Source organism: Macaca thibetana, chromosome 3 (genome assembly GCF_024542745.1).
Source record: "Macaca thibetana thibetana isolate TM-01 chromosome 3, ASM2454274v1, whole genome shotgun sequence".
Lineage (NCBI taxonomy): Eukaryota > Metazoa > Chordata > Mammalia > Primates > Cercopithecidae > Macaca > Macaca thibetana.
In genome coordinates this window covers 147451152-147476918 of record NC_065580.1, presented here as the reverse complement: position 1 = coordinate 147476918, position 25767 = coordinate 147451152, and the positions used below count along the sequence as shown (strand labels likewise).

The following is a 25767-nucleotide window of genomic DNA, read 5'->3' as shown; positions in this document are numbered from 1 at the left end:
TCACCCTCTCTCCAGGGCAGTCTCTCCTCTGTGCGCCTCGCTGCGCCCTTCCTGGGAGCCCCCTCGGGTGGGGAGGTGGAGTCCTGGGGCTCCCGGAATCACAGAAAGTCATTGCATCATAGGTGGGTTCTTGCAGTCAGGATCAGTGGACGCTGTCATTTGTCTGGCTCCCAAGTCAGCTTCTGAAGGACCGAGAGGGGGGGCAAGATCCAAACCCCTGAGGCCTGTTACTACCAGGCTGTGAACTCGGAGACTCACCAGGAGTGGTTGGGAGCCACCAAAGGCTTCAAAATCGCGTGACACAGCCCCTCTCTGCTGTCTGAGGAGACAGCTTGGTGCCCAGTGGTCGAGGGGTCTAGTGAGAGCCGTTGGGAGGCTATTGTGGTAACGCAGGTGACAGGCAACCAGCACAGGGACTGAGGCAGCGGGGAACGTGCAGGGAAAGGAGGATTCAAAAGCAGAAATCAAAGGAGCTATTAGCCACCTGAAGGGGCGGACAGGGGGAAGCCTCTTGGGCAGCCTGGAGTTGGCCCTGCCCGTGCCGTCGGCCCGCAGGAGGCCTCCCGGTTCCCAGTGCTCAGCGCCAGGCTGGGCTTTCAGCCTCACAGAATGTTTTTAGAACAGGCCCCCACCAGCAGGCGCCCGGCGTTTGCTTCCCCGCACCACATTGCACATCTGCGGTGATTCAGAGGGGAAGCGCTGGCTCTGCAATCTCGCTCATTCAGAAGTCCCGTCTCCCAAAGGGCTGCGTCGCCGACAATTTTTCCCATTGTGTGTGGAGTTGAGCTCCCCTCCCCCTCCCTGCCGTGTTCTGGGATCACCCTGGGAGTCTATTTGAAATCCAGAAACTCCTGAAAGGCCTTAAGTAGCTATTCAGCAGTGCGGAAATGGCAGTGAGGGGGCTGCACGTGCAGCTCTATTTTAGGGTGTCCTGGTGGGCTCGTTCCTGGGGTGGGGCGGGTCGCGGTGGGATGGTCACCCCAGGCTTCAGTGCTTTGCCCTCTTGTCTCTCCTGTGCAGCGCCCGGGGGCTGGAGAAGGCCAGGCAGCAGCTGCAGGAGGAGCTCCGGCAGGTCAGCAGCCAGCTGCTGGAGGAGAGGAAGAAGCGCGAGACGCACGAGGCGCTGGCCCGGAGGCTCCAGAAACGGGTCCTGCTGCTCACCAAGGTGATTTGTGCCCTCATATTTTGATCAGAGTTGCAGGGAGCTGCGGGAGAGCGCACACCTGGTCAGCGAGATCTCACTGCGGAGGCAGGAGTGCTGCAGCGGGGTCAGTGCAGCTGGGTCACAGTTAGCACTTTGGCCCTGGGTTGCCAGGAGGGTTCTGGGAGTGCCAGAGTGCTCAGCCCCGGTGCTTCCTGTGGGACTCTCTGGGCCTGCTGTGTGCTCCACCCTTTTCAGTTCCCCCAGCATCTCAGTGTCCCCCCCGGCCTTGTGCTGAGCCCTGGAGAGCGTTCCTTGTCGCTGCGGACCCTCTGCAGGCGCCTGTGTCCCTTGCAGTCTGCACCCTCATGCTTTGCTGTCCAGTGATGCCGGTTTCGCTGTGTGGATCTTGGCCTGGGCTCGGGATGAAGGCTGTCACCTGCTTCCAGGTGTGCCCCAGCCCCACCTGTGGGCGGCTCCATGGCCCGACTCTAATCGTCAGTGCCTGCGGGGGTTCTGATGTCTGACACCGTGAGCAGAGGTCACTGGAGTGTGAAAGACAGTTTTTGTGAGTGTTGTTTAAAATGTTCCTCGAGCACTGAAATTTCAGAAGACAAGGCAGGAGAGAAGTAAATCTGTCCCCAGATGCTCTCTGGGCCAGGGCGGGTGTCCAGCTTGCTGGGCGGAGGCTCCCCCTGTCCGCCTCCAGCCAGTGTTGAGTGGGCGGAGGGCTGTGTCACCCTGGCCTGGGATGGATGCTGCACCTGTCAAGTGCTGGGAGTTGTGCCTCATGAATGTTTGCCTGTTCTTGATCGTTTTTGATGAAAACCGAGGCTCTTTGCTGCTGGGACCTCTTGGTTGTGGAGCTTTAAGAAAATTAGTAACGTTTCTGCTCCGAAGCTGCTGTTTTATGGCTTCTCCAGCTCGCTCCTGGGTGGCTCCATGCTGTCTCCTGAAGGAAAAGTTCACATGGGCCTGGGTCCGGAACACAGGCTGAGCTGGCCCCTGTGCACAGCCCAGAGGCTGGCCCCAAAGCCCTGGCTTTGCAGGTGCACCCCAGACAGGGGTCACTCGAAAATGTTCTCACATGACTTTTCAGCTGGAGCTGTCTGCCGCCTCTGGCAGAGGGGACACCCAGCCCTGTTGCATGGTCAGGCACAGTGCATTTCTGTGGAGCAGCTCTAGGACCTTCCTCCGTGCTCCCTTCTCTTCCGACACCATGTCTGCTAGTGTGTCAGCTTCTAAGCAAGATGTGTGAGGTGCATGCGGCACAGACGTGTGGGCACAACCCTTGGGTAATCACTCTCTAGCGGGGTCAGGCAGTAGCACCAAACCAGCACCTGCCACCCACCTCCACAGAGGTGGACGGCGTGGCGATGCCGCAGAAGGGCTTTTCTTAGGAGGTGGCGTTCATGTGGGGACCCAAGGATTTCCCCTTTGTGAAAGTGTGTGTGGAGAACCATGGCGGAGGGAGAGAAGGCGGCTTGTCACAAAGCGCTGCTGAAGTCACCCTCGAGGCCTGGAGCCAGAGGAGACAGCGGCTTGGGCCCAGCAGGCCACAGCGTGTGGGCTGACCACTGCGGGGGGTTCAGGCAAGTGCAGCCCGACCCTGCCGGTGAGGAGAGGCCCTGGGAAGCAGAGGGGGCGAGGCTGTGTTCTGTCGGGGTGGCGGGACACCTGGGCCTGGTGATCTTTGAGTGTGCGATGACCTGCCGTGGTCCCGTGATGTGGGAAGCTCAGAGCTTCCTTGGGGAGGAAGAGTGGGAGGGCTGGGCTGGGAGCTGGGCCTTTCTCTGGGACCTCAGATGTCCCTCATTCTCTCTGGGTCTCAGTTCTCCTTTCTGCTAAACTTTGGGCTCAGGCCCGATGACCCCAGGGTGCCCGGGAACGTGGCTGTGTTCGGGTGGCGCCCCCTCGAGGGCACCTTGTTTTTGGCCCACTCCGATTCTGGGTCGGGGCTGGGGAGTGACGTCAGCTCACGCCGGCCAGGCGGGCAGCACTTTGGGGTGGTCCTGCGTGCATGGCGTGGGTGAGTTACAGGTGTGGCCCCCACATGAGGGCAGCCCCGCCTGGCCTCAGCTGTGGCTCGTCCTGTGGGAACCTTCTGGTTTCTTAAGTCAGCAGTTGGAAGCTGATGGGAAGAGTTCCCTTTACAGGTCACATGTGGGCCTGAGTGTTCTTTTGTGCTGGGTCTGGCCTGCAGCCTGACGTTCTGTGGCCCACAGGACACTGGTGCTGCTGCCCACATCCCCTCTTAGTGCCAGGGCTCCCGGCCGTGATGAGGAGTTGCACGCAATCACTGGATGTCTGGTGTGGTTTTCACCCTTCTGGGGCTCCCTCATGGTCCAGTGGAGCCCCACAGCCTCCTGGGAAGTCTGTGCCTGGCTTCCTTCCTGCCGTTCTTCTTTGAGGGTCACCCCGGCCCACCCAGGGCAGGAAGTTTCTGTTCTTCTCTGCCCTGCTTCGCAGGTGGAAAGCCTCTGGCACTTTCTGGCCCACGCCGGCCTACCCCCGACCCTGCTGTGCTCACGGGCCTGCTCTGTGTTAGCAAGAAGGTGGATATTGATCACCGGGCATGGACTGGTTGTTTATCCTGACAAAGGATCGATTCCAGTCGCCCGTGTAGCCCCAGGCCAGGGATGCAGGATCTGTCCAGCCAGCCGTTAGGAAGCTGTTCACTCAGCCATCTGGAGGAAGCGGTGTGCCTGCTGCTCTGGGTCTGTGCACCTTGGTGTTGGCCACTGCCCACCTCAGCTCTGCACGGCAGCCCGCCCGGCTGGCTGGTGGTCAAGGAGCGCCTTCTCTCCAGGCGCACCCAGGAGGGCTGCGAGCCTGCGGCTGGTGGGGGCTCTGGGCCTCTGGTGTCCCGTCGGAGGCCCTCCTTGTGTGCTTGACATTTTAGTACACAGTGCTTGGAGCGTGCAGTTTTATTTCAAGACCTTTATTAAGCGGCTCTAGTCTAAGGATTTAATTGTTACTGAGAGCTAAGAGTATAATTACCTTGGTAAAATATCATGACTATTTTAAGCAGTTGAAAATTGGCTTCTGGAACTGGGTGAACACAAACCATTTTCCTGTTTGAAATGAGCTGTTTCTCCAGTGCCCCACGCTTCCACAGTATGGCTGCAGAGCCCTGTTTATGGAATATCAGTAATACAAGTTAACTTTTAGCCAGAAACTTTTAAAATGACAGAAGAGCTTTCCCTTCCCACCTCCCATTTTCTATCCTCCACCCTCCCTCCCTGTTTCAGAGCAGATCATTTACTGGAGGCCACAGGCTGTTGGTGAGCAGTTGACACTGGGTGTCCAGTGGCGTCTGACTGACGTCGTGGCTGCTGAGCGCGGGGTGGTTGTCATGGTGACATCCTGCCCTGGGAACCCGCACAATGGGAAAGACAGATTTGTGTCTTCCGGAGTTGTCGAGGGTCTGAGTTTTGAGCTCTGGGTTGGGGTCTTGGGTCTGCGCTGGCTGAATGAACACGTTCCTCGGCCACCTCCTCCGAAGCTGGGGTTGGCGACGTCAGACATTCCCCTCTCCCACGTCCTTCTCGCTGCCCGGAGCATCAGATCTGCTCGCTCCCATAAAGTTCCCTTTGTCAATCAAAAAACCCTCCACAAACATTCCTGACGATCCACGGTCTCAAAACCAACGTGGCTGGGCCTGCTGTGGGATTGGGAGCAGATGAGCTTTAACGAGAAGGCTGGGACCCTGGACACGGCTGCCGCCCTCAGCGATGGGAGAGTGTGGGGAGCTGGTGTCTGTATCTGCTGGGTGCAGTTTAGGCCAGATGCGTCCAGGAGACAGCTGAAGGCAGATCAGGAGACAGCTGAAGGCAGATGGAGACTGGGTCCAGGAGGGCGGGGCTGCTGCTCTTCAAGAAACAATCAAATAGGGGCAGAAGGCAGGAAGTACAGGGGACCCCTCAGAGGACTTCCATGTTCTTCCTGCCTCACATCCAGAAGAGAGTCCTGGGAGAAGCCTCTGTCCTCCTTTGAGAACCCTCTGTCCTCCTGGAAGAAGCCTCTGACCTCCCATGAGCAGCCACCGTCCTCCTGGAAGAAGCCACCATCCCCCTGGGAGAAGCCTCTGTCCTCCCATGAGCAGCCACTGTCTTCCCGGGAGAAGCCGCTGTCCTCCTGGGAGAAGTTTCCATCCTGGGAGAAGCCACCATATTCCCAGGAGAAGCTGCCATCCTCTGGGAGAAGCCGCTGTCCTCCTGGGAGAAGTTTCCGTCCTGGGAGAAGCCACCATATTCCCAGGAGAAGCCGCCATCCTCTGGGAGAAGCCGCTGTCCTCCTGGGAGAAGTTTCCGTCCTGGGAGAAGCCACCATATTCCCAGGAGAAGCCGCCATCCTCCCGGGAGAATCTGGCATCCTATGGGAGAAGCTGCTGTCCTCCTGGGAGAAGCCTTTGGCCTCCTGGGAGATGCTGCTCTCTTCCTGCTATGTTCCTGGCCCAGAGGCAGCTCTTGTGAGTCTGAGCCATCCCAGCCTCTTACAGAGGCCAGAGCTACCTCCTAAGGCTTCCTCCCCATGCTGTGGCCCCTTCCCAAGGGAATCGGGGGCAGGGGAGGCAGGCTTAGCTCAGGGACCCCTGCGCATGTTCTCAGTGGACTCTGCCGGGATTTCCTCTCTTCTTGGGGGTCATTTCTGTGCCCAGGATGCTGTGCTGGAGCCTGTTACAGGAGGGGCTCCGGGCCCCGTTCTGGTCCATCCTAGGAGGCAGCGCAGTCCTTGCTGGGACTCTCCCAGGCCTGTGCTTTGAGGAGACCCTTCCATTTCCTCCTGACTGTGTCCCTCCTCCTCTGCAGGATTGTGTGTGCTGAGGGCAGAGCAGAGGGAGGCTGGCTGCCCTGAGGGAGCTGAGGCTACAGGTGCTCAGGGTCAGAGTGGCCCGTGGGTCCTGAAGGAGTATGTCCTGGTGGCCGTGCCCTGGCCACAGCAAAGGTAGGCGTGGTGCACACCGGAAGAGGACAGGGCCTCGCTGGCACTGTGCTCAGGCTGCGCAGCGATTTAGAAATGCGCCCACGTTGCTGGAGTGTTTTTATTTTTGAACAGGTTATTTTCATCTGTCCTGGAATAGCACGGTGGAGACACACCTGATGCATGGTTTTGCTTCCGTAGGATGTGTGGGTAGAAGGGACATGGAGCAGAGGCAAGTGCTGTTACTTATTTTGTGTTTATACAACTTGGGCAGTTTCCACTTTGGAGACCACCCCAACAAGGTTAACGTAGCTCATGCCTGTCCCAGCCACAGACAAGGCCACTGTTCCTTCAGCTGAGCGCCACTTTTTGTTGGCTTGCTCTTGCTTCCAAGCCCCGATCTCCCCTGATGGTGTCTGTTTAAGTCCTGGGATCCGGCACAACCTGGATCGAGGACGCGGAGTCAGGCACTCCCCGGGGCCCAGGACTCCGCTCACTCTCAGTCCTCCCGTCTTTCTTTTCAGTGTTCTCGTGAAACACATGGCGTGTGCAGAGATCATATAGAACATATACGTACAGCTCAAAGCGTGCAGCAGGTTCTGTGTCTCAGTCCTGGCGTAAGAAGCAGAACAACCTCTGTCAGACAGAGCCCTGCTCTAGGTGTGGAGCAGCCCTTCCCTCATTTTTCTTTCCAGGTTCATCATGGATGTGCATCTTTAATCATTGCTCAGCTTTTTATGTTTTCTATACATAGACCCACGCTTCTGTGGCTTCTTTTTGTTTTTATTTTAACATTATCCTTTTGACCTTCGTCCCTGGGAATGCAGCGTGTTCCTTTTCGCTGCTGTGGTGCTGCCGTGCAGAGGGAGTGAGTCACGGTTTAGTGACCTGACGTGTGAGGGGTTCCAGTTTTGCCCTCACGTGGTGGGTGCTGCAGAGTGGGTGTGGCCCAGCCCCGCCTCAGGAGGCTTGTTCTCAGTAGTCTCCGTGGTGTAGTTCAGTGTGCACAAATTACAGACACAGGACAGATAGAGGAGCAGGTAGTTAGCAACCCCAGCCAGACCCTCATGCCCGGTTCCAGCCGCTCCCTCACTTCACTTCGCTGTGTTTTTCTTTTTCTTTTTCTTTTTTTTTTAAGACAGTCTTTCTTTGTTGTCCAGGCTGGAGTGCAGTGGTGCGATTTCGGCTCACTGCAGCCTCTGCCTCCTGGGTTCAAGCAATTCTCCTGCCTCAGCCTCTCGAGTAGCTGGGATTATAGGTGTGTACCACCATGCCCAGCTAATTTTTGTATTTTTAGTAACGATGGGGTTTCACCATGTTGGCTGGGTTGGTCTCAAATTCCTGACTTCACGATCCCCCCGCCTTGGCCTCCCAATCCCAAAGTTCTGGGATTACAGACTTGAGCCACCGTGGCCAGCCTTCAGTTCCCTGTTTTTTTCTTTCTTTTTTTTTTTTTTTTTTTTGAGACAGAGTCTCGCTCTGTCACCCGGGCTGGAGTGCAGTGGCGCGATTTCAGCTCACTGCAACCGCCGTCTCCTGGCTTCAAGCCATTCTCTTGCCTCAGCCTCCTGAGTAGCTGGGTTTACAGGTGTCCACCACCACGCCCAGCTAATATTTTTTTGTTTTTATAGAGAGTGGGTTCCGCCATGTTGGCCAGGCTGGTCCTGAACTCCTGACCTCAGGTGATCTGCCTGCCTCGGCCTACCAAAGTGCTGGGATTACAGGCGTGAGCCACTGCGCCCGGCCTACTTCCCTGTTTTTAAGCCTCACATAACGGAATCACATACGTGTACTCTTTTGTGCCTGGCTTCCATTATACATTATCTTTGTGAGAGTCGTGTGTTGTGCATAGCTGAGATTTGTCGATTTCTCTTAATTACTCTGTTAAAGTTTTCCATTGTATAAAAATACCACTTTTTAAAATACGCTTGGCTGTACCCGACATGGGATAGTTTCCAGCATGGGGATGTTGACTCTTGCCAATGTGGACGTTTCTACCCGTGCGTAACGTCTGGTGATCCCCTGGGCACCCTTGTGCTGGGGACGCCCAGGTGTGACATAGGGTCAGTTCCCGGGGCTGCCACCCCCGCCAGTTACTGTGCCAGGTGGCATTCCTCCTGGGGTGTGGACGGTGCTGGTCCCTCCAGGCCCTCACCTCCGGCCTTTGGTCTTCTCCCTGGTGGGGGCCTGTACTCCAAAGCTGTTGTTTTGACTTCCCTGAGGCTCAGTGAAGCTGAGCCCCCTTTTTAAATACTCACTGGCCAGTTGGATACCGACTCCTGAGGGCACCTGGACAGGCTTTCTGTTCCTGTCCCCTTTGGGCTTTTATTTTTATTTTGTTTTAATTTTATTATTATTTTTTGAGATGGAGCCTCGCTCCGTTTCCCAGGCTGGAGTGCAATGGCTTTATCTAGACTCACTGTCACCTCTGTCTCCTGGGTTCAAGCAATTCTCCTGCCTCAGCCTCGTGAGTAGCTGGGACTACAGGCACGTGCCACCACGCCCAGCTAAGTTTTGTATTTTTAGTAGAGACGGGGGTCTCACCGTGTTGGTTAGGCTGGTCTCGAACTCCTGACCTCGTGATCCGCCTGCCTTAGCCTCCAGAAGTGTTGGGATTACAGGCGTGAGCCACTGCGTCTGGCCTGGGCCTTTAAATATTGTTTGCCTTTTTCTTACTGAGTTGTAGTTCTTTACTCTGGATATGAAATTCTTTTGTTGACGAAACGTGTTTAGTTATCTTATCGTAGTCTGTGGTTTGCGTTTTCACTCAGAATTTCGCTGTTGATGATGTTCGTGCAGTCCAGCTCACCGATTTTTGCTGATGCTGGTGCTTTTGAGCTATGATTAAACAATCTTTGTCTCCCAAAGTTGTGAAGATACTCAGTGGTTTCCTTCTAAACACTTTGTTTACCTTTTACATGTTGCTGCTTTTGTTCTGTGAAACATGCTGTTGATCTGGCAGCCTCTATCACACGTGTGGCGATGCCACGGCCGTAGCCCGGGGACCCCTTCTGGCTGTCCCCTTCAGGGCTTTCTGGTGTGTTCCATGGGCTCTTTTTTTAATTTGTTTACGATTCCATGTTGTTGTCCTTGCCTCCTCCTTCCAGTGTTTCCCTGTGTCCAGGTGAAACGCAGCATTAGTGTATCTCGGCGTTAGCGTGTCTTGGCATCAGCGTGTCTCGGCGTCAGCGTATCTCCTGAACCGTGAATGCCATGTGTTCCACCATTTACCCTGATGGCCTTTAATTTCTCTCAGCAAGTTTGATGGATTTTAGGGTAGATGTCTTACATGTCATTAGACTTTCTGCCCTATGTATTTGAATGTTAGATGCAGTTTTAATATTGTCTTCTTGGACTTTCATCATCTGTGTGTGTGTTCCTGGCCTGTGGATGTACCAGTGGGTCCTTCACATTGACCCTGCACCTGACAACCTCGCTCTGATGCTGATGTTTGACATGCACACTCATACTTTCTGAGAGATGCCGGCCACACTTCCCTGCCAGCGCCGTGCCTCTCCTCTCCCCTGGCCACGCTTCCCTGCCAGCCCCACGCCTCTCCTCTCCCCTGGCCACGCTTCCCTGCCAGCCCCACGCCTCTCCTCTCCCCTGGCCACGCTTCCCTGCCAGCCCCACGCCTCTCCTCTCCCCTGACCATGCTTCCCTGCCAGCCCCACGCCTCTCCTCTCCCCTGGCCACACTCCCTCTCCAGCCCTGCGCCGCTCCTCTCCCCTCCCCCTAGCCATTCTCCCTCTCCAGCCCCGCACCTCTGCTCTCCCCTGGCCACTCTTTCCCGCCAGCCCCATGCCTCTCCTCTCCTCCAGCCGCGCGTCTCTCCTCTCCCCTGGCCAGGCTTGCCTGCCAGCTCTGTGCCTCTCCTCTCCTCCAGCCCCACGCCTCGCCTCTCCTCCAGCCCCACACCTCTCCTCTCCCCTGGCCACGCTCCCTCTCCAGCCCTGCACTGCTCCTCTCCCCTGGCCATGCTCCCTCTCCAGCCCAGCACCTCTCCTCTCCCCTGGCTACGATTTCCTGCCAGCCCTGCGTCTCTCCTCTTCTCCAGCCCCGCACCTCTCCTCTCTCCTGGCCACGCTCCCTCTCCAGCCCCGCGCCTCTCCTCTCTCCTGGCCACGCTCCCTCTCCAGCCCCACACCTCTCCTCTCCCCTGGCCACGCTCCCTCTCCAGCCCCGCACCTCTCCTCTCCCCTGGCCACGCTCCCTCTCCAGCCCCGCACCTCTCCTCTCCCCTGGCCACGCTCCCTCTCCAGCCCCGCGCCTCTCCTCTCCCCTGGCCACGCTCCCTCTCCAGCCCCGCGCCTCTCCTCTCCCCTGGCCACGCTCCCTCCCAGCCCCGCGCCTCTCCTCTCCCCTGGCCACGCTCCCTCTCCAGCCCCGCGCCTCTCTCTCCCCTGGCCACGCTCCCTTTCCAGCCCCGCGCCTCTCCTCTCCCCCGGCCACGCTCCCTTTCCAGCCCCATGCCTCTCCTCTCCCTTGGCCACGTTCCCTCTCCAGCCCCGCGGCTCTCCTCTCCCCTGGCCACACTCCCTCTCCAGCCCTGCGCCTCTCCTCTCCTCTGCCCACGCTCCCTCTCCAGCCCTGCGCCTCTCCATGCACTTTCCTCCAGGTGCAGTGTCATGGAGGAATGATGACAGTAGGCACCTCGTCTCCTTCAGGCTGTGGCGGCCGCTCCGGTAGTCCATCAGTCAGCGCAGTGTGTGCTGGATGTTCTGTGTGATACTCTTTACTGAATTAATGAAATCCTCTTCTACTTGTGCTTTTCTAAGAGTCTTCATCACGAAGGCCTACCCCATACATTGTGATGTGGGTTGTTTTTGTTACTGTTCAGTTCAAAATACTTTCTGACATTCTCTCTGGACTTAGAAAGCCTGGCCTTTGAGCAGGATTTAGCACGTTCAGAGCATATAATACAGGTGAATTGGCAAGTTGAAAAGGGATTGAAAAGGAGAAACCCAGACTCGGTTCACTTACTTGATCATTAATTTTTCATTCCCCAAGTTCTACTTCTTTTTTTTTTTTTTGGGAGGCGGGGGGAATGGAGTCTGGTTCTGTTGTCCAGGCTGGAGTGCAGTGGCGTGATATCGGCTCACTGCAACCTCTGCCTCCCAGGTGCAAGCAATTCTCCCACCTCAGCCTCTGAGTAGCTGGGACTATAGGTGCGCACCACTGTGCCCGGCTAATTCTTTGTGTTTTTAGCAGAGATGGATTTCGCCATGTTGGCCTGGAACTTCTCACCTCAAGTGATCTCCCCGCCTTGGCTTCCCAACGTACTGGGATTACAGGCATGAGGCACCTGCCCGGCCATTCCCCAGATTCTTACTGTGCGTCTCCTGTGAGCCTGGCACGTTTAGCTGCTGTGGAAAACAGCAGGGAACTGCACAGCAGACTGGGAGCTCAAGGGCCTCTCTCTAGGTGGGGCAGGTAGCAGTCGTGTTGAGGCGGTGATCACTGCTGTGAAGAACGTGGGGCACTGTAAGGTCCTGTGCCAGGATCACTGCTGTGAAGGGTCCTGTACCGGGATGTGTGGGGCACTGTAGGGTCCGTGCCAGGATCGCTGCTGTGAAGAACGTGGGGCACTGTAGGGTCCTGTGCCGGGATCGCTGCTGTGAAGAACATGGGGCACTGTAGGGTCCTGGGCCGGGGATGTGTGGGGCACTGTAGGGTCCTGTGCCGGGGATGTGTGGGACACTGTAGGGTCGTGGGCCGGGGATGTGTGGGGCACTGTAGGGTCCTGTGCCGGGGATGTGTGGGGCACTGTAGGGTCCTGTGCCGGGGATGTTTGGGGCACTGTAGGGTCCTGTGCCGGGGATGTGTGGGGCACTGTAGGGTCCTGGGCCGGGGATGTGTGGGGCACTGTAGGGTCCTGTGCCAGGGATGTGTGGGAGGCGTGAAGCCTTTGAATAGGTGACCTTGCTGAGCCCAGAAAGTCACTGCAGGGAGAGCCGAGTCCATCTGCTGTGCTAGACCAGGGAGGGGTTTGGTTTGCTGTGATGATAGCTGCACAGGTAGTTGGGAAGGTGGTGGAGCGAGGTCCTGTGTCTCCCTGGCTTCCGTGTGGCAATGCTGTAGGTGGTGGTGGGAAGACCAGGGGCTTCGGCATTAGCGCAGCCTGTGTTCCTCTCCGTGATCGGCTGCCTGTGTAGGTTTCTGTGGCCCTACAACGGTCCCCCGGGCTGCCCCTTAGAGCCACACCAACTCCTTGTCCTGGTTCTAGTGTTGAGTGGGACTTGTCCTTCTCCCCTCCGTGATAATGGGCGCTGGGTGGGAGCCTGTGGGAGCGCCATGGTGGGCACTGGTTCGAGGTGAGCACCGCCCTTGTTCACATGGGTGTCCCCTGGGTTGCTTGGCGCATGGGTCCTGGAGCCAGCCTTGTACGTATCTTTCCTGGATAGCCGTTCTGTGGTTTCTGCCTCCGCCCCGTGGGAGCCTAAATCTGGCTCTGTGCTTCTCCCTCCCCTCAGGGTGTGGGATCTAGCCCTCTTCCCCTGGAGCAGAGCACAGGACTTCCATCCCTCCCGCAGAAGAGGCTGAGCAAGCCCCCCGCGGCCTCTGATCGCCGTCTCCTCCTCTCCACACCCCTCTTTAGGTCTGAGGCTTCGTTTTTCGATACTGAACATTTTTGGTCTTAGGTAGCACCGAAGGGAGTATTTGTAACACCCAGTACCTGCTGTGTCGTCTGGAAGGCATCATTCTCTGTGACCCTGTAGGGCCTTGTCTCAGACAGTCATGCTTCCTGTGGCACCCGCCTAGGCGTGGGGGTCAGCTCTGTGGCCCCGTGTTAACCCAGCAAACCGAGGCTTAAGAGTGGCATAGAGAGTCTGCCCAGGCCATGCGACTAGCCTTGATGCTAGGTTTGTGGGTTTTTTTTTTTTTTTTTGAGACGGAGTTTTGCCCTCTCACCCAGGCTGCAGTGCCATGGCTGGATCTTGGCTCACTGCAGCCTCTGCCTCCTGGGTTCAAGCAATTCTCCTGCCTCTGCCTCCCGAGTAGCTGGGATTACAGGCGCGCGCCACCACGCCCAGTTAATTTTTGTATTTTCGAGACGGGGTTTTGCCATATTGGCCAGGCTGGTCTCGAACTCCTGACCTCAGATGATCCACCCACTTCGACTTCCCAAAGTGCTGGGATTACAGGTGTGAGCCACTGTGCCTGGCCCTAGATTTTTTTTTTTTTTTTTTTTGAGACAAGGTCTGTCTCTGTCAGCCAGTCTGGAGTGCAGTAGTGCGGTCTTGGCTCACTGCAGCCTCGACACCCCAGGTTCAGGTGATCCTCCTGCCTCAGCCTCCTGAGTAGCTGGGACTGCAGGTGCCATCAGCATGTCTATCTAATTCTTTTGTGTTTTTGTAGAGATGGCAGAAATCTGAGTGTGACTTGGTAGCTCTGGGGTGCAGCCTGCGGTCCCCACATCTCACCAGCTCCCCGGTGGTGCTCCTGTGCTGCTCCAGGCCAATTCTGTCGGGTGGTAGAGGCCTGGACCATGCTCTGTGATGTGGACCACAGGGGCCGGGTCACACAGCTGATGTGGATGCCACTGACTGGCCCTAGGCCTGGCTCACCCCCACCTCCCTCTGCTGTCCTCGCTGTCTGCCCCCCAGAGGACACACATTCTGGTGTGTGCTCCTTCATGCCCTGCTTTCTGTAAGGGTTTGTGGCGTGCCTCTGCCTGGTGCTGTCGTGGCACGTGCCCCCTTACTGTGCTGCCTGCCTAGTGCCTGGAAGGAGGCTCGGCCCTGCTTCCTCTGTCTCCTCTGTCGCCGCCCTTTGTGACAAGCTTTGCACTGTGTACCTGTACACAGGACAGATGGCGTTCGGGCCCTACCGTTGTCCCTGGGTCCCGGCCCCACTCCTCAGCGCCTCCTGCTGTTGTGACCCGTGCAGCCCATCTTCTCTCCTGGGCTTCAGCCTCTGGGGATATCCAAGGAGCTGCCCTGAGTACAGCATGTGCTCCCCGCTCTCCCATCACCGTGAGGGTGCGGCCCAGCCGAGCGCAGCTCAAGTTCAGCTTCAGACCCTTTTGTTCTTACTTAAAGCACATCGTTCCACATACACCTGGATCGGTGGGAAGTCTGCAGGAGGGGCCCTGAGACGCTGGCCAGCCCGCCTTCCAGGTTAGTGTTTGCTCTGCTCAGTGAGATGGCCCCTTCCCTCTACAGATAAGCAGGGTCCTCTCGGCTTTGGAATTTACTTTCTAGGTGTTAATATATCGCCCTTTCACATTCCCTTTCTAGACCGACATTTCTATTATATCCGTTTAGGAAAGAACGTCCGCTTTGTTATGGGACAGTGCCGTTTGCACGGTTATTAGAAAGCCAGCCTTGTTACAGACTCTGCCGCACTCTCCCTCCGAGAGGGCAGCTGGACCTGGCTGTGGCAGAAAAAAGTCCCAGGGAGAAAAGCAGTTCTAGGAAATACAGCGAAGTCAAAACAAAATACCTTTTATCCCTCTCCAGTGCGAAGATGGTTCTTAAGATGGGGCTGTGGGATGTGGGCGGCTTCCACCAGCCCGGGCCCTCCGCGTGCGCCCACCCTCCCTCTCGGCCTCAGGTACACGGAGTTTGGAGGCTGCGTGCCACTGGATTCAGGTCACCCCATCTTTACTCTTGGCTCTTTGAAAAGACCACAGTCCTGCCCCTACCTGCCCATGGATGGGACTTTCTGGACAGTTGCAGGTGAGACTGTGGAACTCCTGGCCCTTTCAGGGAGATTTGAGGTGACGGCCACACCACTGTGTTGGGGAAGGTGGGCTGGGAGCAGCAGTGCTCGTGGGCTCTGGCCCTGGTGGGAGTGCCCTGTCTGCGGGCACCTGGGTGCAGCCCTGACCCCTCCGGCCCTGCCTCCCCCTGCAGGTGCTGGTGGCAGGTGTGTCATCAGAAACCCCGATGAGGACATTTCTGGATGGTGTCACTGAGACAAAGCTGTCTCGGGTCTCCGTGTTGAGGGTAGCTAGACTCGGGTGCCCCTGGAGCACTGTAGAAGCCAGGTCTGCTTTCTTTTTTGAGGAGTGATGGCCTGTGTCCACTTCGTGGTGGCAAATCACACTTGGAGAACTCGGTCCCAAGAGCCTACTGATAGCTGCAGCCCAGAATGCAGGACTTGGGTCACAGGCTCCCTGGCTTCACCCAGGATCTGTCTCTGCCCCCATACCTTGTTGGCCTGGGGCACCCCCATAACCCATGTCCCCAGGCCCTGGCTGGAACGTGCCATGCAGGGAAGACAGGCCCCACCTTTGCAGCCTCCTCTGCTTCCCTGTTGCTTTGCTGCCACCCGCCAGGGCCTTGGGGCCTTCACACAACGTCTCTCCTCAGAACCCAGCTCATCCCCGGCGTCTGGTTCACGACATCCAGGCAGGCCCTTTTCTCCCTTGTTCACCAGCGACCGGCACGGTTCCTTGCATACAGCAGGCACTCAGTAAATGCCTGGCGAATATTGGACTCCTTCACCTGCAGGAGATGCTGAGACCTTCGGAGTGGCCAGGGAGCAGGTCTCCTGCCTCTGCCTCACCTGTCCTGTGCTGTGCCCCTGCCCAAAGGACTCTTGGTCCCAGCCTCACCCTCCGCATGGGCCTCTGCAGCACCATGTGCATGGGGCCTGTGACGCTGCCCCCAGCTGCTGAGGCCACGGCTGCTGCTGCCCATTCCGGCTGCCTCCAAACCCACCGGTTTTCAGGAAGGGGCTGCTGCCGAGTGGCAGATACCAAGGCTTCTGTTTCTGATGCCTGAGCTAATGTCAGCAATGTAGAAAGGGCGTTACTTGCTTTTCAGTTTCCCAACAATGAAAGTTGCAAGAGGTGTAGCTGTCAGTGGCAGAGCAGGAAGGAGGGCAGTGGCTGGGAGCAGATGCTGGGGCAGGGACGGCTCGGCCTTCAGACGCAGGCACTGGAGGCAGCACCTACCCCTTCCCTCCTCAGGCTGGTGGAGGAGCCTCTACTGTCACGGGACTTGGGGCAGCTCTCCCTTCTGGATTTCCTCCTCCAACATGTCCTGCTGGGGACATGTGGCTTCCTTTCCTCCCATGGTCCTGGAGGCCCAGTGCCTCCCTCCCCCATGCTCCAGGCTGGGGCCCCAGCTCCCTCCCGGTTCCTCTGCTCCGGACAGCAGTCTGTGACACCAGGGCCATGCCCATGCCAGCTGCCATAGCTGCATCCCAGCTGCTTGCTCCAGGTTTGTTTTGATGGTGTACCGCTTTGTAAAGACTGTGGAATTTGCACACTGATATGTGCGTATTTGTATAAAAAGGATATGTTTGGCCTGTGGCCAATAAGGAACACGTCTGTTTATTTCTAAGATATAAGGACTTATAAAGATAAATGTAAGTAGGGTTGTCGCTGTATCCGTAGGCCCCAGTGAGCTGTCCGGTGCCGTCCCTGCCTGCTGTGCCTGGGCCCTAGTGAGCTGTCCGGTGCCCTCCTGGGCTGTCGTTTGCTGTCTGTTGGGCGTTGTGTCCGTGCGGTCTTCCTGAGGTGGTTTGCAGCTGCGGTGGCGGCAGGTTGGGCTTGGCGTCAGCAGGCCTGGGGCTCTGCCTGTGCTCTGTTGCTCACATGAAGGGGCCAGGGAAGCCTGTTGGCATCTGGAATCATGCCACGGGCGGCTGTGGCGGGGCTGTGGCCGGGCTGTGGCCGTGCAAGTGGCGAGGACGATAGGGTTCTGCCCTTGTCCCTGGTCACCCTGCTCCTGCTCTTGCTTCCCTAAGGCCAGCCCCTCCTCTCTGATGTGTGTGGAGCGTGGGTCTCAGCCTGCCGGCGGCTCCTCCATTGCGTGCAGGGGGTGCACAGGTGTTGACTCTGCATGAGTGGTTGTCTTTCCGCTGGCTGTTTCCCTGCCTGACGCCCCTGTAAACATCCATTCCCAACACGCTTCCCAGAGGATGCCTGCCCTCGGAGTACTCCTAACAAAAGGCTTCCCAGTGAAATCAGTGTGTGACACCCCATGTGGTGTAGCCTGACATGGCACCTGCTGCTCAGCTCGTCCATGGCTCTGAGAAGCCCTCAGGGGCCCCAGGCAGCTGGTCGGGGTTAGGGGGGGCGTGGACAGCAAGGTGACCCGGCAGGCACAGGGCAGCTGGTGGGGTGGGTGGGGGACAGCAAGGTGACCTGGCAGGGACAGCAAGGTGACCCGGCGGGCACAGGGCAGCTGGTGGGAGAGGTCGGGGACAGCAGGGTGAACCCGCAGGCGCAGGGAAAGCCCAGTCTTCATGTGCAGTTTCCATGTCTTGTTCCTGGGCTTTTCTGAATTGTGAGTTTCTAACATGCCACATTGAAACGTCTCAGATCTTGCCTGCTGAGCCACGTGGGTCTTCCTGAAGGCCGAGGTCAGCACCCCCCTCGCCACCACTTCATCCAGACCCCAGGAGCCCCTTCTGTCCCGTAGGCCGAGGCTCCCACAGCACCATGTGGGTTATGAATGAGAAACCTGGAGTGTCCTGCCTAGGAGAGAGGCTCTGGAATTCCCAGGCCCCCTCGGCTTTGGAGGCTTATAACAGAGAGACCGAGGATTGAGAGGAGCCCAGGGAGGCATCTCCAGTGCCTAGGCCAGGCCTCATCCAGCCGGCACAGGTGGCTTCAGCCTGGCCTTGGGGGACACAGGCAGAGCCTGCAGCGTGTCTGGGAGGGGCTGGAGGGACCAGGCCCGGAACCTTGTCCTGACTACCCAGGCTTGCTTTGTCCTGACATTGTCTTTCTTTGTGCTTTAAAAGTCTCCTCTCGTGTTTGGTAGAGAAACATTCTCTTTTTAAACTCAATTTCGAAGAAATCCACATCTTTGAATAACCTTGATCTTGAAAGGAAAGGAAGTTAGCTGCAGGTGAAAATTGATGGTCATGCTCAAAGGCATGATTCCCTGCCAAGGAAGCCTCTTGAGTTTTTCCGCTAAAAATAGCCACAGCATCCTGGTGGTGGTGTCTGAACCATCTCCAGGTCCCTCCTGGAGATATTCAGAGATGTTAAAGGTGACAGGCTGCCTCACCTGGCCGCTCCGCACAGGTGTGTCTGCCCCTGGCCTGTGGGGCTCAGGTGGGTGGACTGCTGACGGCCGGGCAGCAGTCGGGGTACTGGGCTCTTGCTCGGCGGCCTCTGCCCCTTCAGTTTTCCTTGGTGTCACGGCACACTCAAGAGCCTTGGAAGTTCCGTGTATCACAGTCTGGGCGGGTGCCTGGGTCCCTGTGTCCATGGTCCTGGGAGATGTCCCTGGCCTCAGAGGCAGAGGTGTGGAGGCTCTGGGCTTTCTCCACGCCAGCGATAGGCCACCGTTGACTTGTGGTCTCCATGGTTCTGTGGGTGCTTCAAGGGAGCTGCCAAAGAAAGATCTAGCCACAGCCTGACACCAGCCAGAGTGGAGGCGGCCCAGGGACCCCCTGGCTCACCACCCTCAGCCTGGTGCTTCTGTCTGCCTGTGTGGGTGTGGACATGGGTCTGAGGCGCTGGCTGAGGGATTCCCTGCTTGCAGCAGGTGCGTGAGGTTCCATCCAGGTCTCTGGTTTCTGGTCTGGCCTCATACCTGGCTTAGCTCTTGTAGGAGTGCAACGGATGGAAGGGGTGGTGATGCCTGCAGATGCTGGGTGAGGTTCCTTGTCAACTGAACGTGTGGTCTGGTGCCCTTATGTTGGGTGAGGAGCCCTGTGAATGTGTGGTCTGGTGCCCACAGATGTTGGGTGAGGTGCCCTGTGAACCTGTGGTCTGGTGCCCACAGACAGTGGGTGAGGTGTCCCTGGAATTGCAGTGCTTGATGGTCCTCCAGGACGCTGGTGCTGACGAAGCGAATCTGGCCGCCCACGCCAGGCAGTGCCCAGTGCCCTTCGGGTGGCTGCTGCCCTCCAGCAAGACATGGGGGCGCCGCTGGACCCAGGTGTCCATGAGGCCCAGGCACAGACCTTGCTTCTGCAGGAGGCCCACGGCCGGACTAGGTGAGTCCTTCCTCCTGCTACCTCTTTGAAAATCTGTGTGTTTTTAAACTAAGCTTCTTGAGTGACATTAGAAGGCCCGTGAACTGTTGAGCTGCCCCGAGCCTTTTGCCACCCATGGTGGGCATGAGCCACCTGCTGAGTCGGCTCGGAGTCAGCAGAGGCCATGGACTGGGGGCCCCCACTGTGCAGGGAGAGGGTCTGGCCCTGGGCAGGGCACTGGGAAGGGAGGTGGTGGCCTGAGGCCACCTCTCTCCTAGGGGGAGGAAGCCTAGGAGCTGGAATCAGAAAACCCAAGTTAGAACCTGAACTCTGTCACTCTCTCCCTTGTGCCTGGTGCCAGCGCCCTTTAACTCTCTTCGCCTTCGCTTCCTCTCTGGAAGAATGAAGTATGCACACCTCACCCCGTCTGCACACAGAGCCGATTCACAGATTCCATGAGGGAATGCTCTGAAAATATTTTTAAATTGTAATGTTCAAATATGTGTGTGAGGTAGTTCATCATCAACTCACTCAACAAACATATGGTTAGTTCTATTCTAAGGTGATGTGTGTTCCTAAAAGTCACCCTGCTACACAAAATCACCTTAAAAGCAAGATGGGACCCGGATAAAAATGGCAGCATGGTTGACGCGGTCATTGGCTGGACATAGGCAAGTGTGATGATGGGCACGACTCTTTGCCTCGAGGAGGACTAGCGCTGGCTTGGGGAAGTGGGAGTGGCGGCTTGCGAGTCACTGTGGAGTGGGGAGGGCACCCAAAGCTGGAGGGGTGTTGCACAGGGGGCCCAGCCAGGCTTGGGAGGCTCCCAGCACAGCTTCGTTCAGCTGAGTGCGGTTTTCTGCGTCCATCTTGAAGGAGGTTCTTCACAGAGGGGCGGTGGGGGACTTTTTGGCCATCACTCAGCATCCTATGGGACAGCCCCTCCCAGTCATTAACATGGGAACAAGACTGCGTTTTTCAAACGAGATACAGCAGAGTCAGCTGCCCAGCTAACCCACCTGCCTGCCCTGTGCCAGGCCTTATGCTGTGTGGTTGCTACTTATTACCATTCATCAAATTTATTTCCTAACAAATTGTATGTTAAATACCTGGCATGGGATCGGGAGTGAGTGGGCATTCGATGTATACCAGTCACTGCTGGCATTCATCAGAGTAACTTCTCATTTCATTGACATACCTCTGATAATCTCACTTAAAAATCATTTGGAGAATTCTGAGCTTGGATTTGGAAATCCCATGTTTGTGTGACAGGAATTTGTTGCTGGATGAAGTGAAGGAGCTTGCCCAGGTGAACAGGTAGAATTCCCAGCCCGAGTCCCTCTACACCCACCCCACCGCCTGACTGGGGTGCTGGAGCATGGTGTCTGAGAGTGCACGTGTGCGTCAGTGTGCACACGTGTGCACCTGGGTGTTCACGAACACACCTGTGTTGGTGCTCAGTGTGCCTGCGTGCACACGAGCATTCCTGTGTACGTATCTGTGCTGCATGAGTTCTGTGTAGGAGCTGTATGTGCATATCTGTGTTGAGTGCTGTGTATGTGTGTGTCCATACGTGTGTACTTGTGTGCGCATGTATGTTGTGCTGTGAGTTCTGTGTGCACATGTGATCATGTGAGTGTGCACGTCTGTGAACTGTGCACATGTGTGCGTGAGTGTGCATGTATTTGTACTGGTGAGCTGGGTGCACGTGATTGCAAATGTGTGTGTGCATGTGTCTGCAGTCTGCTCTCCATGCATACATGAGTGCACGTGTGTGAGTGTGCATGTGTCTGCGGAGTCCGCTCTCTGCAGAGTGCACGTGTGTGAGTGCGCATGTGTCTGCGGAGTCCGCTCTCTGTGCGCACGAGTGCACGTGTGTGAGTGCGCATGTGTCTGCAGAGTCCGCTCTCTGTGCGCACGAGTGCACGTGTGTGAGCGTGCATGTGTCTGCGGAGTCTGCTCTCTCTGCACATATGAGTGTATGTGTCTGTGGAGTCTGCTGTCTCTGCACAGGTGAGTGCACGTGAGTGTGCATGTGTCTGCAGAGTCTGCTCTCTGTGCGCAGAGTGCATGTGTGTGAGTGCGCATGTGTCTGTGGAGTCCGCTCTGTGTGCACGTGAGTGCACGTGTGTGTGGTCTGCGGAGTCCGCTCTCTGCGCACGTGAGTGCATGTGTGTGTGAGCGCGTGTGTCTGCGGAATCTGCTGTGTGCACGTGAGTGCACGTGTGTGAGTGCATGTCTGTGGAGTCCGTGCGCTCTCTGTGCACGTGAATGCATGTGTGTGAGTGCGTGTGTCTATGGATTCCACTCTCTGCGCACATGAGTGCACGTGTGTGAGTGCGCGTGTCTGCGGAGTCCGCTCTCTGTGCACGTGAGTGCACGTGTGTGAGTGTGCATGTATCTGCGGAGTCTGCTCTCTGTGCGCACGTGTGTGAATGTGTGTGAGTGCGCGTGTGTCTGTGGAGTCCGCTCTCTGCGCAGAGTGCACGTGTGTGAGTGCGCACGTGTCTGCGGAGTCCGCTCTCTGTGCGCACGTGTGTGCACGTGTGTGAGTGCACGCGTGTCTGCGGAGTCCGCTCTCTGTGCGCACGTGTGTGCACGTGTGTGAGTGCGCGCGTGTCTGCGGAGTCCGCTCTCTGTGCGCACGTGTGTGCACGTGTGTGAGTGCGCGCGTGTCTGCGGAGTCCGCTCTCTGTGCGCACGTGTGTGCACGTGTGTGAGTGCGCGCGTGTCTGCGGAGTCCGCTCTCTGTGCGCACGTGTGTGCACGTGTGTGAGTGCGTGCGTGTCTGCGGAGTCCGTTCTCTGTGCGCACGTGAGTGCACGTGAGTGCGCGCGTGTCTGCGGAGTCTGCTCTCTGTGCACGTGTGTGTGTGTGTGCGTCTGCAGAGTGTGCTGTGTGCACGTGAGTGCACGTGTGTGAGTGCATGTCTGTGCTGTATGAGCTGTGTGTGTGCATGTGAGCATGTGACTGTGCATACGTGTGTGGTGTGAGCTCTGTGTGCGTGCACATGTATGGATGGTGTGAGTGCTGTGTGTGCACATGTGTGTTCATCTGTGCCTGCCTTTCTGGAACGCCGATTCTTTTATGCAGTTTGGCTCCTTTTCCCATGAGACCCTCATGGAACATTAAGCCCAGTAGACAAGGCCAGCCCCAGCCATTGTGATAGTTATTAAACAGCAATAAAGCAGAATCTGTATTTACAGACCCAGAGTGTGCTCAGACAGGGAGGTATTAAACATCATCCATCATCAAATGGAAAACAGTCAGATGCAGGGAGTGTGGAATGGAGTTAATATTCTTTTGGTTAACTTCACTCATAAACAGCTAAACTGCCCCCAATAAAACACCAAGGGGAGGAGGGGAGGTTCTCCCAGACGGAAGCAATCATCAGCATGGTCTGCAGACAGGTCCCCCGGGTTTCCTCGTGCCCGTGGGTTTGCAGCCGCGTCCCAGGGACTGTCCATTCTGCAGCTCATCGCACAGCTGCGGCTCAGAGCAGTGGTGCCTCTGGGTTCCTTTCCAGAATTCTCGCTGCCTGCTTTGCCTGAGGTCAGCTCATTGGCAGCCCTGTGGAGCTGGGGTGAACACAGAAGAGACATTTACTTGTAGAACCTGAGAATTTGGGAAGGGAGGGCCTTAGCCGAAGACTGCTCAGGAGGGTGGCACGCAGTACACAGCTTCGAGTTCAGCCCGGGAGGCGGCGTTGGGGCACGGATGTGCGCGCTGGTGGCCATTCATTGCGATCCTCCAGTTTCCTCTGTCGTCTGTGAGTGGCTGCGCTCAGCCCAGGGGGTGCTGTGTGCACAGCGTGTGGCACAGAGGTGGCACCTGGGACGGGGCCGGGCATTGTGCGTGTGGGCACGGGGAGCGCTTCTCCTCCTCCTCTGAGCCGAGGCTCCTGTCTGGGCGAGGTCTAGCCCTCCACCTAGGAGCTTCCAGAATCTTCAGTGGGGACAGACTCTGGGAAGGACCCGCCTCTTTTCCCGCCCTGGGTTGAATGTGGGCCCCTTGGGCACAGGCCGGCAGCGCTCACCCCTTTCCTGCTCCAGACGTCATCACGGCTCAGTGTCGGGCAGGCGGGTGAGGCAGGGTTTGTGTTGCTTCTGATCTGGATCTGATTTAGCAGCTGAGGAGACGATCGCCACACACAGAGTTCAGTCTCCAGAAATAGAATCTGTACAGTTCCTGAACTTTCCCGTTCCACAGTTTTTAACTCTTTTAGACTAGAATTTTTAAGTGAGCTTCTGTGTTTCTACATCATTTCATGGACAGTGCCCCAGCCACAGCCTGTCTGGAGGGGAGGGGTGGGTGGGCATAGGCTCTGGGCCTGGGAGGAGGAGAACAGCATGGGTTTCCTGGCTAGCTGGCCGGCCCTGAGGTTGTGGGGGCCTTTGGTAGCTGAGAGGGGTCTTGTATTTCTGCGCACATTGAAAGGCGATCTTATCGGCCTGCGCTGCCTTCCAGCTGAGGACAGGGACGTAGGGTACCTGTGAGTGCAGGCCTGGAAAGGGAGGGGCCTTTCCACTGCAGGAAGGATGGGGCTTCAGCGCACCTAGGGCGTGATGCCTGTGCCCCCACCTGCATCCCAGGAGAGGCACTGATTGCAGGGCTCGGCCTGGGGCTTGCATGGGACCCTCCTTGACTCCGCAGAGGCAGCCAAGGTGTCCACTGCAGCACTCAGGCGGCCTTCCCCGGGAAGTCCTTCCCTTACAGGACCTCCACTGCCACCTCTGTCACGGGCAGGCCTTCGAGGAGCAGGGCTGTGGTGACCCCCTGGCACAGGAGGTGTGTGCCATGTCTTCTAGGGATGGTGGCTCGGCCCCATGTGGGGTCTGCGGCAGAACGTTTGGATTTAACGACTACTTGGGGCTCACCATGTGCTCTGAGGCTCAGAGAAGGCCTGGGACGGGCTCTGAAGTGCTGTCTGACTGAGGCTGGGCTCCTCAGGGGAGACACTGGCTCCCGTCTCCCGCTGCCCTCCCCTTGCTTCAAGGAATCCTGTTAGGCTTTTCACTTTGCTCTGCAGCCTCCGAATCCCACTAAGCGACTATTGCTTTTCCAGGGTGTCCTCAGGTGCTGTGCTAAGCTTTAATAAAGGGCTTTATCCACAGCTTCAGGAAAGGCTCTAAATAAATTAGATCCATTGGTTAGCCTCCATCGGTGATTTTTATTAACCTCCGGTTAAAGAAATATTGCTGGTTACAGAAGCACGATTTATTTCTGTGTAAGCCAGACTGGTGTGGCTCCTGCGGACTCCCGAGAGGGATGGCACCGTGTACACACAGAGTGCTGGGCTGGCCATGAGAGGCACCTGAGAGGGCACCCAGCGGCCGGAAGGCTGGGAGTCGCTCTCACGGGGACACGGGGACTCTCACAGGGACACAGGGGCCTCTCACGGGGACACAGGGGCTCTCGCGGGGACACGGGGGCTCTTACGGGGCCTCTCACGGGGACACAGGGCCTCTCACGGGGACACGGGGGCTCTCACAGGGACACGGGGGCTCTTACAGGGACTCTCACAGGGACACGGGGGCTCTCACAGGGACACGGGGGCTCTCACAGGGACTCTCACGGGGACACGGCGGCTCTCACAGGGAATCTCACAGGAACACGGGGACACGGGGGCTCTCACGGGGACACGGGGGCTCTCACAGGGACTCTCATGGGGACACGGCGGCTCTCACAGGGAATCTCACAGGAACACAGGGACACGGGGACTCTCACAGGGACTCTCATGGGGACACGGTGGCTCTCACAGGGAATCTCACAGGAACACAGGGACACGGGGACTCTCACAGGGACTCTCATGGGGACACGGCGGCTCTCACAGGGAATCTCACAGGCACATGGGGACACGGGGGCTCTCATGGGGATTCACAGCTGCAGAGACACAGGGACTCTCACAGGGACACGGGGGCTCTCACAGGGATTCACAGCCGCAGAGACACAGGCTGGTGCTCGTGGCCTGGAGTGGAGAGCAGGGTGTGGAGGACGGGTAGGAGGCCCAAGCCTTTCATATCCTTTCTGGTCCCTGGTGGCAGCAGCTCCCTTGCTGAATAGCTTCGCCCTGGGAGGTGATCAGAGGCTGGGGCTTGCCGTCAGGGCACCCGGACTCAGATCGTGCCTCTGCAGCTGTGTGGCTTTGGCGCGTGGCTCCCCTTGGTGCCTCTGCTGCTTCTGTGAAGTGAGGAGAATGGTCGCTGCTGCTCATCAGAGTGGGGAGGTGACAGGCCTGGCCCGGGGATTAATTCTTGTTCATGCCATTGCCTCTCCTGGGCTCCCCTGTCTACACCACTGGCAGAGGATCTCCTGAGAGGATGTCCGTGCCCTGGGGGACTACGCCATGCTGATGGTCTCCATTTCTTGGGGTCTCTCTCATTGAGCTGGGACCACAGTTCCAGTTCTTTTCATCCTCACTGAATCCCACAAAGCTGAGCGGGAAACATGTGGGCTGTGCGGAGTCGCCCTCGCTGTACAGGAAGAGAAACCGAGGCTGGAGCAGTGGAGAGGCTTGTGTGGTCAATTGCCTGGGGGCTTCATGTGTACTCAGGACCGAGACCTCCCGGCCGCACCCCTGTGCTGGTTCTGTGCGCTGCTGAACCATTTGGGAAATCATGTTATCTCACACATGCTGCAGGCTCCTCTGGGATAGTTACTGCTGCTGTTTCTAAAGCACTATTCCTAGTGCGTTCACGGCATCCCCACCTCCTTCCACGTGCGCCAGGTGGCTTCTCTTTGGCCTCTCTCACCTGAGATGCTTTGTGGCAGGAGCGTCCTCTCAGGAGCCTGAGTGCGTGAGTTCAAATCCCGGT

At 57.4% G+C, this 25767-nt stretch overlaps 5 protein-coding genes across 12 annotated transcripts in view; 3 read left to right on the top strand and 2 right to left on the bottom strand.

Annotated features, from left to right (window-relative positions):
• NUDT1 (nudix hydrolase 1) overlaps positions 1-25767 on the bottom strand; it is a 1171653-nt gene that overhangs the window by 187964 nt on the left and 957922 nt on the right. The window lies entirely within an intron of this gene.
• The window catches only part of PSMG3 (proteasome assembly chaperone 3), a 585180-nt gene that overhangs the window by 58737 nt on the left and 500676 nt on the right, over positions 1-25767 (top strand). The window lies entirely within an intron of this gene.
• Positions 1-25767, top strand: part of MAD1L1 (mitotic arrest deficient 1 like 1) — a 423851-nt gene that overhangs the window by 164664 nt on the left and 233420 nt on the right. For all 6 annotated transcript variants that reach the window (XM_050784233.1, XM_050784234.1, XM_050784232.1 and 3 more), the window contains one exon: positions 1021-1165. In XM_050784233.1, coding sequence (XP_050640190.1) covers positions 1021-1165 — 145 coding nt within the window. The remainder of the gene's footprint in view (positions 1-1020; positions 1166-25767) is intronic.
• Positions 1-25767, bottom strand: part of CHST12 (carbohydrate sulfotransferase 12) — a 515718-nt gene that overhangs the window by 430660 nt on the left and 59291 nt on the right. The window lies entirely within an intron of this gene.
• On the top strand, positions 3989-10400 carry LOC126950570 (uncharacterized). The gene is made up of 2 exons (XM_050784262.1): positions 3989-6088; positions 6200-10400. The coding sequence occupies exon 1, from the start codon at positions 4824-4826 to the stop codon at positions 5904-5906; it is 1083 nt and encodes a 360-aa protein (XP_050640219.1). The 5' UTR covers positions 3989-4823; the 3' UTR covers positions 5907-6088; positions 6200-10400.